This window comes from Emydura macquarii, unplaced genomic scaffold (assembly GCF_026122565.2).
Source record: "Emydura macquarii macquarii isolate MOO-44397 ecotype Brisbane River unplaced genomic scaffold, CSIRO-AGI_Emac_v2 contig_670, whole genome shotgun sequence".
Lineage (NCBI taxonomy): Eukaryota > Metazoa > Chordata > Testudines > Chelidae > Emydura > Emydura macquarii.
In genome coordinates, this window is record NW_027130807.1 from 1,686,187 (window position 1) to 1,702,129 (window position 15,943).

Below are 15,943 nucleotides of genomic sequence, written 5' to 3' on the forward strand. Positions count from 1 at the left end.
GCCAGTATCTGCTACTGCTTGCCAGAGGCTAAGAGTCAAATGATCTGAGTTTTATATGCAACTTAGTTCAGGTGATTTCTTCAATTCTCTTGGATCCCTCCTGGTGTATGGAGTGACCTGCTTTGAAGCCAGTCCTATAACCTATTAGGCTACCTCTCTTCCTTATGATATTACAGCAAGTGTGCAAGACACAGCAGAACGATAAACAAGGCAAAAGTCAAGTGGAACCAGGCTGGAAAAACAAAGAATAATAAACTTCGGGATGCTTTGATAATTTCTCTTACCCTTCCTGGGGCAGATAACCATCTATTCATGTGCTGTTTATGGCCACCTCTGCCAACTTGTGTTCCAAATGTAAATAAAAGCAGTTACACTAAAAATATACAATACACCAACCCACTTGCCCCTGTTCCATGTCATCCATTCAATCAACAGGCATGCTGGAACCAGTTCCCTGTATGTACGGTGCTCTATCCCAATCCCAGTCACCTTAAATCATCTACATTCTGTCTCTACAGTGGTTGTCATTTATTGATCGATGGCCCAAAGCTGTCTCTAGGCCTGGGACAGCATTTTCCTTCCCAGCACTCTGCTCAGGACATCTTTTAGCTCCTTGTTCCTTATGCTGTAGATCAGGGGGTTCAGTAATGGGGTGACAAAGGTATAGACCACAGATACCACCCAGCCGTACTCCGGGGAGTAGCTGGAATTGGGGCGTAAGTATATCAAGCTGCAGCATCCGTACTGCAGAAGGACGACTGTCAGGTGAGAGGAGCAGGTGGAGAAGGAGCGGTGCCAGCCGGTCGTAGAGTGGATCCGCAGGATGGCAGCCATGATGAAGATGTGGGAGAGGCAGATCACCAGGAAGGGGATGGTTAGAATTGTGACACTTACAGTGAAGATGGTGGCCTGGTGGACATGTGTTGGTGCAGGCCAGCCTCAGGTGAGCAGGAACATCACAGAAGAAGTGATTGATTTCAGTGGTGCTGCAGAATGGCAGGCGAAAGATCAAGATGGTCAGTTGCAGAGATAACAAGAAGCCCAGAATCTGTGAGCCAGCTACGAGACAGGCACAGACTTTCCAGCTCATTAGGAGGGTGTAGTGCAGGGGGTGGCAGATTGCCACATATCGGTCATACGCCATGACAGCCAGCAGGATGCAGTCGGCACCTCCCAAGAAGATGAAGAAGAACATCTGGGTCCCACTGCCAGCGAAGTAGATAGTGGCCTTCCTTCCAGACAGGAGGTTCGCCAGGGCTAACGGGGCAATGACAGAGGAGTAGCAGATCTCCAGTGCTGCCAGATTGGCCAGGAAGAAGTACATGGGGGTGGGGAGAGAGCAGTCGGTGTGGACAGTGAGCACTACGGAGGTGTTCCCACAGAGGTTCAACAGGTACATGAACAGGAAGGCCAGGAAAATCAGAAGCTGCATTTCAGGGAAGATCGTGAGGGGACAGAAGTGGAATTGTATCAGCCCTGTTCAGTTTTCATCGCACCTGGAACCAAAACCTGGGCCCTGCAAGAGAAGAGCAGACCCAGTCAGCAGTCACCAAGGTCAGGACAAGAGGAGACAGGCTCACACTGCCGTCAGGACATTCAGATGCAATATCCAGAAAAACCTTCTAATCCTAAAACAAATGCCGGGAACAGGGCATGTTGCCGAGGTGACCGAGGAGAATCATCTTCCCTCGAGAAATTCAAGGCTGGTGCAAAGCACCCATCGATTCAGAATGGTAATGGAGTACCTGTCTGTAAGGCCACTCCCGGGCAGAACACATTGGAATTTCTGGGAGGAAGGACATCTGTGAGCCCTGCTCCCTTCTTATCCTTAAGGCGAATGATTGGTCTTGATTTTCAAATCCAGACGAGAGCTTTGATGCTGCTTGGTAATACTGGATCTGTTAATGGTATTTTCTTGTGACCCTTCCTCTGACTTCTACCTGAAGGAGAACATAGAAAGCCACTGGGCTGGCCATGGGGTGATGAGAATCTCAGAAAGGATATCTAGTTCCAAACCAAAAATGCAGCAGGAAGGAAAGAAGGAAGCCGTACAGTTTAATGGCAAGACACAAGAGAGTCCAAGCTTACAAACAATCCTCTATCTACTCTCTGCCCTTCCATTTTGTTATACCTTCCCCGTGGCCCTGCTATCTGAGCAACTGAAAAACGAATCCAGCCCAAGTGAAACCAATTAACTGTGAGATGTTCAGATGAAATTTCTGTCATGGACCCACAGGATCAGTGCCACACTCCAGCTTTTTTAAAGAGTCCCTTGGAGGACCCCCCAGTGGGGTTTTTTCTTCCTTCCACATGGCCTCAGCATGTCCAAGACAGAGCCTCTGGTCTCCAGCCCTCCTTTCTCAAACCATGAGCTCTGCCCAGTGAGTCCAACTGAGTTAGATGCCTGGTCAGATACATTCACCCTCTCCAGGAACCCATACGCCCTAGCCAGTGTTTGCAGTGACACCGGGCAGACTTTTCCAAACAAAGCAGGTTTCATTAGCCCACTGCCACACAGCATGGGGAAGTCCTTAGGATAGCCCAGAGAAATAGAGGCTATGAAATAGTCCATTCTGGCCAAGCCAGTGCAATCAGCCAGCCAAGTTGCTATGGATCTGGCTCTGGTTCCCTGTCTCTGTCAGTCCAAGATGAGAGCTCCCCATCCCTGTAAAGGGCAACCCTTATTCCAGCCACCCGACACCTTTCCCTTTTGTTCTTGAACTAGGGAGTGTGTGGGGGGCGGGGGAGGAGCAGTGCGTTAGTCAGTTTCAGCCCGTTCCTTGAGGGCCCATTCCTTCCACTGCAGACAGCTACATGACACAAACACCTCCTGTCTCTTGCTGTCCTCCAAGAGCAGCTTTCAGGTAGCGTTGCAAAGTACAGAGGGAGCTCGAGGCATGCTTAGGATACATAAAATATTGCAGAAAATTCCCATTCTGTCACAACTTCCCTGAAGGGCAGATTATTCCATAACTGCCTACTGCGGGGCACTTATGCCTTTCCCTGAAGCATCTGATGTTGAGCTCTGTTGGGTCAGAATTCTTGACTAGATGACCTTGACTCTGATCCAATCTGGAAATTCCCCATGTTCCAATACAAAGGAACATTCACTATGGTAGGCAACATATAAGAAGGAAATTAGGGGAGACAGGAAGGAATTTGAAGAACAAATAGCTAAAGACAAAACTCAATACATTCTTAAATATTGCAGCGGCCGGAAGCCTAAAGCCTTGTTTACACGGGGAAATGTACCAGCAGAGCTATGCTGGTACAATAATGCCAGCATAGCTATGCCAGTATAACTCCCCATGCAGATACTCTTATCCCAGAATCAGAATGCTTGTTTCTGGTTCAGCATCTGTCACTCTGAACTGGTATAAACTAAACCAGAAAAAGACACTCTTATTCAAGGATAAGAGTATCCACATGGGCAGTTATACCAATTCTCCTGTGTAGATGAGGGCTGAAAGAGAATTGGTGGGTCTGCTGGAGGGGTAAAAGGGAGCCATGATTAAGACATTATTGTAAAGCCGACTGGTTGCTTTGCAAGTGTTTACCACTGAGAATTTGGGGAAGACACTTATCCACCCTTTCCCGGCAATAATGAGGCACTGTCAGAGATTAAGGCGTCAGGATTGAGGTAACCAAAGAAAATTAATACATAAAATAGCAACAGGTGGCTGGATTGTAGAAACCCACCAGTTTGAAGGATGTTAAGAATGAAGTGGATAAGCTATTAACAATATACTGCCATCTCTCATTACAAACAGCTACGCCACTGGAGAACTAGAAGGCAGCACATGTTGTGCCTGTCTTTTAAAATAGTCAGCAGGAATGATCCTGAGAACTACAGACCACTCAGCCTTACATCTACGCTAGGAAAACTGTGGGAAACAACAATTAAAGAGAATTATAAAGCATACAGGTAAAAAAACCAGTTCAGCTTCTCTAAAGAGGCATTCTATAAAGAGGCATTCTCTAAAGAGGCATTTTCCTTCTCTGCACCTCTATTTCCCCATCTGTAAAATGGGGATAATGACACTGCCCTCCTTTATAAAGTGTTTGAGATGTACAAGTGAAAAGTACTATATAAAACAGGGGTGGGGAACCTTTTTGTTGTCAAGGGCCTGATGGTGAACCTTTTTGTTGCCAAGGGCCTGATGGTGGCCCTGGCGGCGGGCAGGGGATTCGGTGGCAGGGGGGGGATTCGGCGGCGGCACAGTTACGTGTGGGGCGGTGCCCGCCGCCGAAATGCCGCCGCCATTTCCGCCTTTTCGGCGGCGCGGTTTTGCAGTGTCCGCAGGGTTCCGTGGGGCAGTAACCGCCTCCGGACTCCACCCGCCGCCGAAAATGGGCAGACGGCGGCAGGGTTTCGGTGGCAGGGTTTCGGCCGCGCGCACTTCCCGCCCGCCCCCGGGCTGGATCAAATTCTTTCCGGCCCGCGGGCTGGAGGTTCCCCACCCCTGATATAAAAGCTAGGTATTGTTATTACCAGAGGATGTCAGTCAAATAGTGGATGAAGGAGATCTTATTAACAGCTTTGACAAAGAGGCTATGAAGGAAACTAAGTAGTCATGGACTGAGATGTAAAATTCTCTCATGGCTCAAAAACCAGCTAAAAAAACCCCCAAAACATAGGAATAAACAGTCAATTTTCATCATGGATAAAGGTTAGCAGTGGGTGCCATAGCATTCCACACTAGGGCTGCTGTTGTTTAATATATTGATTATTGATCTGCAAAAGGTAGGGTTGCCAATTTTGGTTGGATGTATTCCTGGAAGTTTCATCACATGACATAATCTTTAATTACGGATTTATATTTAATTCCTGCAGACTCCAGGACAGTTCTTGAGGATGGTAACCCTAGCAAAAGGGGGCAAGCAGTGAATGGCAATGGATGCAGATGACATAGAATTAGTTTAAATAAGATCAGAGAAGACAGTGAGAAACTTCAAAGTGGTTGGACAAGGCTAAGCAATTAGCAACAGTATGTCAGGCAAAATTCAATGTAAAAAAGCACAATGTGATACCAATTGGAAAGAACTTACTCTTGGACATTGATGTGTCCTAAATTAACTGTACCAACAATGGGGGGAAAATCTAGGTGCTGCTGTGGACAGCTCAATGAAAATATCTGCTCAATTTAGAAAGCAAACAAGACGTTAGGGTGTATTAAGAAAAGAATAGAGAATAATATAGGAAACATTATAATGCTGCTATAAAGTTGGACAGCACACACTTGTCTTGAGGACCATGTTCAGTTCTGTTCAAACGCAAGGGATAATGCAGAAATAGAAAGGGGTAAAAGAAAAGCAATGAAAATTATCAAAGACATGAGAAGACTCGAGATCTGAAGGGATTTTAAAATGAGATACTAGCGAGTTTAGAATAAGATGGGACATAAGAAGTGTAAATAAGTTAAGTGCAGAGAAGGTCATTCAAGCACAACTATTTAGCCTCTCATAATTAGGCTTGGCAGAATTTGATTTTTTTTATCATATCAAGTGATAATAGCTGTGTTTATTGCTAAGCACATTGTTTATTGTTGTAGATTTAAATGTCCACAGTTGCACAAAAGTACAGGATTAAACATTTTTTTCTATTTTTATCAATGTATATTGTTCACAGCTATGGGAAACCAGGAGGTCATCAGACAATAATTATTTAATGACTGTAGATGCTGAGATTAAAAAAGTTATAGCTTTATAACCGTTAAAACACAAATTGGCAACATCACATATTAAAAGATACCAAGTGAATATCCTTAAATCAACAAATCACACCTGCTTTTACAATTCATTTGCTAGTCCATTTGTAACAAGCCAGTTCCAAAGGCTAAATCACTGGATTTTTACTCTAATAAATTTGCAAGCAGCATTTTTCTTATTTTTATTATCTATCTGTAAATTTTTATTATTATTGAGGGAAGTATTTTTAATAAATTTGTGTATGTTCATTGAAATAGACATTTACCAACATTTACCAATAAAAATATAATCCTTCCATGCCTACGCATAATACTAGAATAGGGGGACAGGACAACTAGTGAAATAAAAAGGCAGCAAATTTAAAACTGATCAAAGGAGCTACTTTTTCCATACAGTGAGCAATTATACTGTGAAACTGATTGCCACTAGATTAATGCCAAAAGTTTATCCATATTCAAAAAAAGAATTAGACATTTGTATAGATAATAAGGACACCTATGCTCACAGTAGCTGGGATATAAAAGATTATAATTCCCCCATGTTTTATGGCATTAGCCAACTTCTAAGTAGATGAGTTGGGAAGAAACTTCCTCTTTTAGGCATGTTTTTGCATAATTGTTCACTTCCTCCAAGGCAACTGTCATTGGCCAGTGTCGGTATCAAGATAGTGGACTAAATGGCCCATTGTTCTGATCCAGTACAGCAATTCTCATGTTCTTATGGTGATTTGATAGAGACAACTGGTGTCCAGATGTCGGGCTGAGCAAAAGCCATGAATGCCAGAGAAATCTTGTGTCACCAAGGGAAAGGAACACAATATTCACAGAGCACAGCATTTATAATTAGAGGGACCTTTTCTTCTCATCCTTGGGCTCCATCTTCCACCCATTCAAGTCAATGGTTCAGTTCCCAGTGGAGCAGGAGCAGGCATCCAAAGTAACTGCTGCTGGCTCAACAAGTATAGAGCAAACTTTACTGTGTGTGTAACTATCAGATATGGAAAGAGAACAGAAGACCATCAGGTGGGAACACTGAATGAAATTCTCCCAGTTCCACCAAGGCTTATGCTTTCTGATCTGGGAGAATTCACCCATGTCTGCTGAGTAAGTGAGGGCTATACAGAAGATCTTTCTACTTTAGAGTTTTATCCTGCCACCCATCATTGTAGAATCTGATCACCATCCGTGTAACATCAATATCAATAGCGAAGTCCCTATGGGACTTCAGGTTGTCTCTGGCACTTCTTCTTTTTTGGGTCCAAACACTGCTTGGGGTGGGGTTTTGGGGGGCTGATAGGGATTCTGGGTGGAAAAGGTTGTCAGTAATGACCCCTCAAAACTGGAGTCCCTTCTCACTCTTTAAAATTGAAACCTAATGGGGCAAATTTGGGGATCAATGAAAGTGAAATGGTATATGAGTGAGTAGCCTGAATTTGTGAAGAGAGGAAGAGAAGGACTACTGTCTCTGGCTTGTAAAAATGTGAAATACAGGCCAGGGGCCTGTAGACTATGGGCTTACCTTGACAGAGAGTTAGTGCATGATATGCTGTGTGTAAATCTCTCATTTCAAACAGCAGTAGGTCAAAAAACACTAGGAAACTTTTAGTGCACTGTAATAGTGTCCACATGTGCACTTAGAACATGGCACGCTAGCGCGCTGTGGATTTATATCCCAGCTTGCCATACACTAACTCCATCTAGACAAGCCCTTACATGATAAACGTGTGGTTTGCAGATTTAGGAATAGTGCTGGAAGGGCAGACTGGATAAAGATTTAAGAATCCACTATCTCAACATTGAAATAATATGTGATAAAACAACCTATAGATTTTTTTTTTTTTTTTTTTTTTAAGAGCCGAGTCCCTCGGTCTGTATTCTCAATGGGTATTTCAAAGGGGTCGGATGAGTGGGGAAAAGACATGCGCTTTACTACCTCCCCCTCCCACTGCAAGGTACATTTCTTTGCCCTGCCTTCTCTGGCATAAACAAGGAGCCATGTGCACGTGAAAAAGAAAATCCCCCAAAACAAAATTCTACCAAAACAAAACGTACAACTCTCCCCCTGGAGAGAGGACAAGGGAAAGACCAAGCCTCACATAATAGATGTTAGTCACATTGCTTAATGCACTATTGGAAGGCACCCAGGCCCAGATCCTCAAAGGTATTTAGGTGCCTAGCTTCCATTAAAATCAATAGGAGTTAGGCACCTAAAGACCTTTGAGGATCTGGGCTTCAGACACTGTAGGGAAGAGGATGGGATAAGAACCTGAATAGAATAGAATAGAATAGAATAAGCTGGGAACTTTCCATTCATGTCTTATAGGAATGTGAGAAAAATATACACCTTCTGGAGCTCTGCTTTCAGAATGCAGCTGGATCAGAGGGGGTTCACAGGCAGGCAATGGGAATGATAAAATTTGGGCATAGGCATGGAAGAAATCTTCATATTGTTGTGAGATGGGTTAAACCACTTTTAAACTGTTGGGTGTGTCCGCTACTCTGCATTTAGGACAGCTGTAAGAAACAACTAAGCAACCCCACCTACATTTTTCATACCTCCTCCCAGGAATTAGAACTATACAGACAGAGGGCTTTGCTGAGTGCTGTTTTGGGGCGGATGAGGAGGAGGGAGGAGAGAGAGAGAGAGACAGCACAGGAGAAGCACCACAGAAACAGAAGAAGAGCAGGAGAGCTCCAGACGTAGAGCAGGATATGTAGCCCTGAGGGCAGCCTAGAGAGAGATTTTGGACACAGAGTGCTGGCTGGAAGAGCAGGCTTGGGAGAGCGAACAATGAAACTGCCTGCTGCTGTTTGATTCCTACGGTGTTCAGGGAACTTGGACTATGTATAAACCTTGTAAACAAACAAGATTGCATCAAAGAAAATACCTGAATCTATCATCAGTTTCTTTGATACAATGTGTAGCTGGAACAACCTACAAGACCCCAAGATCTTTGGCTAGCTACTCAGCTCAAAAGGGGTAACAATATGACAAGAGATCGAAAAGACTGTCACTGTTTACCTTGGGGAGGAGGCTAATAACAGGCCACCTGGTAAAGTATAAGGAATAATGCCTGGTCTAGAGAAGGCATTGCCACAAGACTGCACTGAGGCCAAGAGCGTATCTGGGCTCCGATAAGGACTGGGCGTTTATATAGAGAACAAGAATATCTAGAGTCATAATAGTACATATGGAGTACAAAGTACAAAGGAGCCTAAGGAGGTTGAAATTCAATGGGCTCCTAATGCTAAAAAACAACAGTTTTGTAAGGGATATAAACTCTCCTTCCCTAAGTATTGCAGGTGAGGTTTGAACTTTCCCTGGAGGGCAGGTTGTTCAGAACTGCAGCTTGTGAGGGGTTCAGATACCATAGAGACAGGGGGCCAGATAAGTACCTTAGACAAGCTAGATGGAACTAGTGTGGCAGTCCCGGTGTTCCTGTATTGTTAGAACATCTGCCTGGCAGCTGTCGGAATGTAGCACCAGTCACTGTGTAATCGAGACACCTCATGGAGCTAACTGCACCCCAAATGCAGAGAGACCAAAGACCTTGAGGAAAAGGTTACGGAGGAGAGACGAACAGGAATGAGGAAGAGCCCCACATGGTGACCCTTCCCCTGGATGGCCCCAACTTGCAATCCCAGGACCAACAACCACACAGCGAAGGCAGCCTTTGCCCATCACTCTTTTTGGCCCCAAAATCCAGCAGAGATGGTAGAGAATCATTCAGGGTGGCTCTCAGCCTCCCGAACCTCAGGGCAGGCAAGCAGACTGGATGCTCCCTTCCCACAGCCTGGCTCTGAAGATCAGGTGCCTTTACATACCCTGCAAGAGCCTTAGGGGGCAGAGGTGATGATGGAGCAGCCCTGCACTCAGAGGAGTAATCAGCAGGTAAACTATCTTGCAGCAGAGTCCAGACCCTTTCTCTGTCCTGTGCTGCCCTCTAGTGTCCCTCTTCTTTCTATTCATTTTAAAATATTGAGCCTGATTTATGAAGCCATCATCCATGCAGCCCCCCAGCTTTTATTTCACCTATCTTGCGTTCCCCTCGGGAGCAAGGAGGTCACTCGGCTTCACACAGCTTCTGATTTTTCCAGGAAAGTGCCCAAGAGACACAGGGCATTCTCGGTGCCCCCAGATGGGGACAGGAAGGACCACTTCAACTCTGCAGGTCACCCCGGAATCAGGCTAATGCATCCGATCTATGCTGGTGACTTAAGCTGAGATTGGAACTCCATCCCAGATGTGAGAGACCAGGGCCAACAGCCACTCTGTCTCATGGATGCTACATCACACATGTTCTTGCGCTATGCCACTCCTCTACCTACAGCTGTGCCACCAGACTCCCAATGTTGCACCATTCACTCCTCCCATGAGGGAGCAGATCACCTCCAGGGCACTGAGCCTCCTCTTCCCAGCTGATACCCCTCGGACTGGGAGGCTGCATGTGGTTGGACCTAATCCTGAATACCTTTAATATCTAGTGTTCACCTGACTCTCCCATCATTGTGATCAATGGCTCAATGTCTAGTTGGCAGCCGGTAACAAGCAGAGTGCCCCAGGGGTCAGTCTCGGGGCTGGTTTTGTTCAACGTCTTCATTAATGATCTGGAGGATGGGGTGGATTGCATCCTCAGCAAATTGGTGGATGACACTAAGCTGGGGGGAGAGCTGGAGTCGCAGTAAAGGCAGCGCTGAATGCCAGGCAGTGTGGGCTGGGTAACCAGGAATGGGCACTCTGGCCTAGGAGACCTGCTTTCCTCTGATAATGCAGCCATCTGTAATAAGAGACAAAGTGAGATGGAAAGATGGGAGTAGGGCGAGGTGTGACAGGTCCCCCCGGGGTAAAACCTTGGACTGGGGTGCCACTGTGTCCCCTTAACTCTCCAGCCTGGGCTGTCCCTCACAATGCTTTGCTAGTGAGAAGCAGCAAACCCTTCCAGGTGCTGTTATCACTCAGCCCAACAGCATGTGAAGCCCCACACCCAGCAAGATTGCTTGAATGCTCCCAGAGCCACTCATGAATCTCACAGAGAAAATCACCAGCCAGTTCACCCAGCTTCCTACCTTGCATCCTGAAGTTGCACTGTCCTGTCCTGGTCAGAAGCCTGACTAGTATACATTTATTTCTTAATCTGTCCCTCCCCCGATGTGAAGAGGCTGTACACCCTCTTTTTTAACTGTGCTGAGATTTTCCAAACACTTCAGCCAAAACACACTTTTTTAGTTAAAATATAAAGCAGATTTATTAACTACAGAAAGATGGGTTTTAAGGGAATATAAATGGCAGACATAAAAGATCAGAGATACATACCAAAGAAAATATAGATAAACACACAATCTAAATCTTAAACCTTATAAAATTAGGCAGTATCTAGATTAAGCAGTTTTTTTCATCCCACTGGATGTTACAGTTCTCAATATACAGGTTTCTCCCTCAAGCCTTAGTCCAGTCTCTGTCTTCCAGCATTCCTGTTGCTTTCAGAGTAGGTGGGGAGGAGAAAGGACAAGGCATGCACAACCCCTGCTTCTTATTTTATATTTGTTGACCATGTGCTCAGTAGACATGAGTCTGGGCATGTCCAGGTGTGCTCTGCTGAGTCACAAGATTGCTCAATACCAGCCCCCCCCCACACACACAGTGTCGTCTTGTGCAACTGAATCATATGGTTGAGCAATCTCCATTGTATAGTCTTGTGCAACTGTCATTGTATTGTAAATCTTCTGATTACAATTACAATTCCCTTGCAGGAAAATAGTCCCTTAACATCCTCCTGGGCAGGGTCACCACCCTTGTAGAAGTGACTCTTAAATGCACAGCATACTTCTTTTAACAACTATACAGTAACATCTTATAACTCGATACACACTAATGATACACAGATTTTGACAGCATAATGGGTTTTTGGCACATTATGACCTTTCATTAGATCTCTTATATGGCTTGTTCAGTATGAACTATTACAACCCTACAGGAATGATAAATATGGGTTTTACAGTGGGCTGATTTGGAATACAGTGTGTCATAGGAGGGTTAAATGGAGAAATTGGAGGAATTAAGAAAGAAAGAAAAAAGAAAAGAAGCAGTGACAAAATACAAGATGCTTAAAACTGTGGGAAATTATTTTCAGGACATGGGGACTTTCCCCTCTGATTTGAATCTGGGTCAGTGACTCCTGCAATTTGTAGTTGCTTTTCCTCCCTGTTAGTGCTGGAAAATACTCTTCTCTCCTTTTCTGCCTCCAACTGAAAATGCCTCGCCATCATCTCTCCTAAGAAGCATCTCCCACACCTGTGTCTGTGCCGTCTTCCTCATTGCGCTGATGGAGCTGGGTCACATGGAGATCCCACCCAGACCTCTTTCCCAAGCCATCTCTTGCCTTGCTAAAACCTCTCCTTAGAACTCATCCTGGTTGTCTTGCCTTTGAGAAGGGAATGGGGGAAAGAAAGGGGTGGGGAGAGACAGCAAAATTAAGTGAAAAGAATCATCAAATTGTGTAACTTTGTCACCCTCACCATTCCCCTCTCTTTCCAAACCCCCTTCCTCATCTGTTTATGAGGCGCATTTATTGTGTCATGTGGATTTTAAGAGATGTGCTCTTTCGGGTAGGAGCAGGTCTTTCCTTACATTTCGAGGGACTCAGAAATTATACACAATAGAAGAAGGCACTGTAGGGAGACCGAGGGTAAGTCTCCTTATATTAGAGCAGGGCTGATCTCATAACTAGCCCTGGTAGATGGGCAACCAAACTTACACATGAATATCGATAGTGAGGCTGGCTCCTAGCCAGCCCTGGACTCATAGAGTCATAGACTCTAAGGTCAGAAGGGACCATCAAGATCATCCAGTCTGACCTCCTGCATATTGCAGGCTACAGAACCTTACCCACCCTCCCCTGCAAGAGACCCCTAACCTCTGGCTGAGTTACTGAAGCCCTCAAATCATGATATAAAGACTTCAAGTTTCAGAGAATCCACCATTTTCACTAGTTTAAACCTGCAAGTGACCTGTGCCCCATGCCACAGTGGAAGACAAAAATCCCCATTGTCTCTGCCAATCTAACCTGAACAAAATTTCCTTCCCAATCCTAAATACAGCGATCAGTTGGACCCTGAGCAAGACCCACCAGCCAGACACCTGGGAAAGAATTCTCTGTAGTAACTCAGAGCCCTCCCCATTTAGTGTCCCATCACTAGCCATTGGAGATATTTGCTTGTAGCAGTCACAGATCAGCTACATGCCATTGTAGGCAGTCTAATCATACCATCCCCTCCACAAACTTATAAAGGTCAGTTTTAAAGTCAGTTAGGGTTTTTGCCCACAGCTAGTGGGCTCACCAGCCAATTTAATCCTCAGGCAGTCTAACAAGCACAGATGGGCCCCAACTGAGCCTCTTGATTGGTCCAACTGCCTATTGGCTGAGGGGATCAACAGAGTTGCTAAGACAGGGGTAGTCAATTAATTTTTTGTCAAGGTCCAAATTTCGTGGTCAAGGTATAGTCAACCTCCAGACTCCAGAGAAACATTTTTCATACTCCAAGTGCCCCTGTTCAACAAACACATACAATGCTGTGCATTAGTAATATACCCCATTGCTTATATTTTATTGCATTACATGAAAAATAAAATCAAACCACTGTATAACCTAAAAATAACCTTCAAGAAAGATGTAATAAATTACAACAGAGACTTGAGAAAGTACATAGATAAAATGTCAAATAGATACAAACATTAGCATTAAAACAGTTTCAGACAACTGTTTTCAGTTTTGAATTTGTTTTAAATTTACAAAGAGTATAAACTTTAGGTTTTGTCAAATAAAATTATTATAGGCATATATGTATATAGATAGATAAACATATTCAAAACTTTCAAGCCTTTTGTGGTTTATTTAATACAAGTATCAGAGTTTGAAAGAAAATAATACTTAGTACACATGAATTTGCCACCGTCAGATCAACTTATCTGGATCAACTGAGCGGTCAATGAAGACCCGTTCAGTCGATCCAGAAATCAATGTATTAAGACTACCTCCTCAAGTGGTGCAGTGCATTGAAGACGGAATGCAGAACAGAAGCCCCAAAGTCAACGGGAGTTATGCAAGTTTTTTGCGTAGTTTGCATAACTCTGGTTGACTGCCGCCGAATCTCCAAGGTAAGTGTAGACAAGCCATGATTCACATCTGCCGTGTCCCAGCAGCTTAGCAGCATCAAGACATGCAGCATCTCCCCAGTTTCCAAATCATTTTGAAGAGACTCAGTTTGTTTTTAAATGAAGCAACACTACATTGCAATTTCGCCCCATAGCTTTACGTTGAAATCATTTAAGTGGCCTGTCAAATCAACAAAGAAGGCTAGGATGCTTATGCTTGTGGAATCCCTCCAAAAAAAAAAAAAAAAAAAAAAAAAAAGGTCTTATGCCTTTTTCCCTGGAATTTTATGTAGATATTCTTCCACATGAACTCTAATTTCCCACAGCCTTCTTAGTACTTGCCCTCTGCTCAGCCAGGAAATGTCATTATGATCGTGGTAATCAGCAGATAGTTCTGAAAGAAAGCGTTAGAACTGTCTGTGTTGCAGTGCTGACTTGGACGGAAAGAAGTTGATAAGTTTAATCACCATTGACATTACATTAGCACATTCATTGCAAACTTTGCACAAAGTGTGGTTTGGTGAATTATACGGTGATAGAAAATCAAATTGGGATTTAGGTCTTGCAGACATTTCACAAGTTCTCAAGGAGTGCCAATCATGGCAGGAGCGCCATCTATTGTAATTGACACAATCTGAGTCATGTCAAAAACTTCATTGGACAAAAAAGTTTGAACAGAAATAAACAAATCCTCTCCTGTCGTGTGATTATTATGCAGTATAAGGGACAACAAATTCTCCACAAATTTCTCTCCAACAAAAAAATGGACATACAACACCAGAGGCGCTGTGTCCCTGATATCACAGGATTCATCCACTGCCATATAATTTTTTCTCATTTTCAGATTCTCAAACTGCTTGAAAACTTATTGTGCCATCATCTCAGCATGCCTAAAAGCTGTTGTGTCTGAGAGCAGCAGCAATGTGAAGGTGTCAACAAAGTCATTCTTTTCCACAAAAAGGGTTTCTGTTGTAGTAACCATATGCTGCTTAATAATGTCCACATCTGTACACATCTGTTTCCTGTGTTTTGCCATTACCCACACAAACCTCAATGAAGCTTCAGTTGCTGTTTCCTGAGCACAAGTAGCCTTTGAAACAATATTTATGCTCAGAAAATAACCATCTTTTAATGAAGCGATCTTGTCAGATCTTAAATGGGAGCCCAAAGGGCTATTGTGGTCAAAATCCATGTGCTTCATTTTGTAGTGCTGTTTGATATTCCCACTTTTAAGAACAGCCACAGTCTCTCTACAAATTAAACATGCTGGTTGAGCCTTTGGACGCTGTGGCAAATCAGTTTGGGACAATCAAAACGTTTTGTTTTGATTTCAGACACTTCTTGCTTGTTAAATTACTTTTCACTACAGTAAGCTTAAATTGAAAAACCAAAAGTCACTGCAAACTGGAAAAACAGGAAATGTTCACGTAAAACTTTTCAATTGAAAAACTTTTCCCAATAATTTTTTTGTGTTGAGAAATTCGTCAAAACTGACCCAATCCCATCAAAACGTTTCTTTTTTGATGAACTGGAATTTTCCGGCAAAAAACATTTTTTAAATACATTCCTAGCCAGTTTGGTGCTTCCCCTGTCTGTATCCCAAGCATAGAATCATAGAGTTTAAGGCCAGAAGGGATCACCCGACTGCTTAGTCTGACCCCCTGTATATCACAGGCCACCAACACTACCCAGCATCTGCACACTAAACCCAACCACCAAAATCAGACCAAAGTATTACAGCCCACAGGAGACTAAACTATTACGTGCCACAGGCAGAGACTAGGAGGGACCGAGGTGCACCAATGCCAGAGGCCCCTGCAATGACAGGGAAATGATTAAATGAGATATATCCAGTTAATCCTGGCAAGTGACCCGCACTCACATGCTGCAGAGGCAGATAAAACCCCTGGTCACTGCCAATCTGAACTGGGAGAAAATTCCTTTCTGACCCACATATGGCAATCAGTTAGACCCTGAGCAATCACTCTTATAAGCTATTAGCCCTTCCACCGAGCATCCGTGCAACGGATGTTCACAGGGAACGGGGCACAGTTACATAGACAGCAGCCTAAGAGAAGTGTGA

The 15,943-nt window shown here is 44.1% G+C and overlaps 1 protein-coding gene across 1 annotated transcript; it reads right to left on the reverse strand.

The window, feature by feature from the left end:
• Positions 1 to 555: 555 nt before the first annotated feature.
• Positions 556 to 1,432, reverse strand: OR10V1 (olfactory receptor family 10 subfamily V member 1). Its single transcript, XM_067541562.1, is given in 2 exon segments — positions 556 to 928; positions 930 to 1,432. Coding segments are annotated over 2 exon segments (876 nt in total).
• Between the last annotated feature and the right edge of the window lie 14,511 nt (positions 1,433 to 15,943).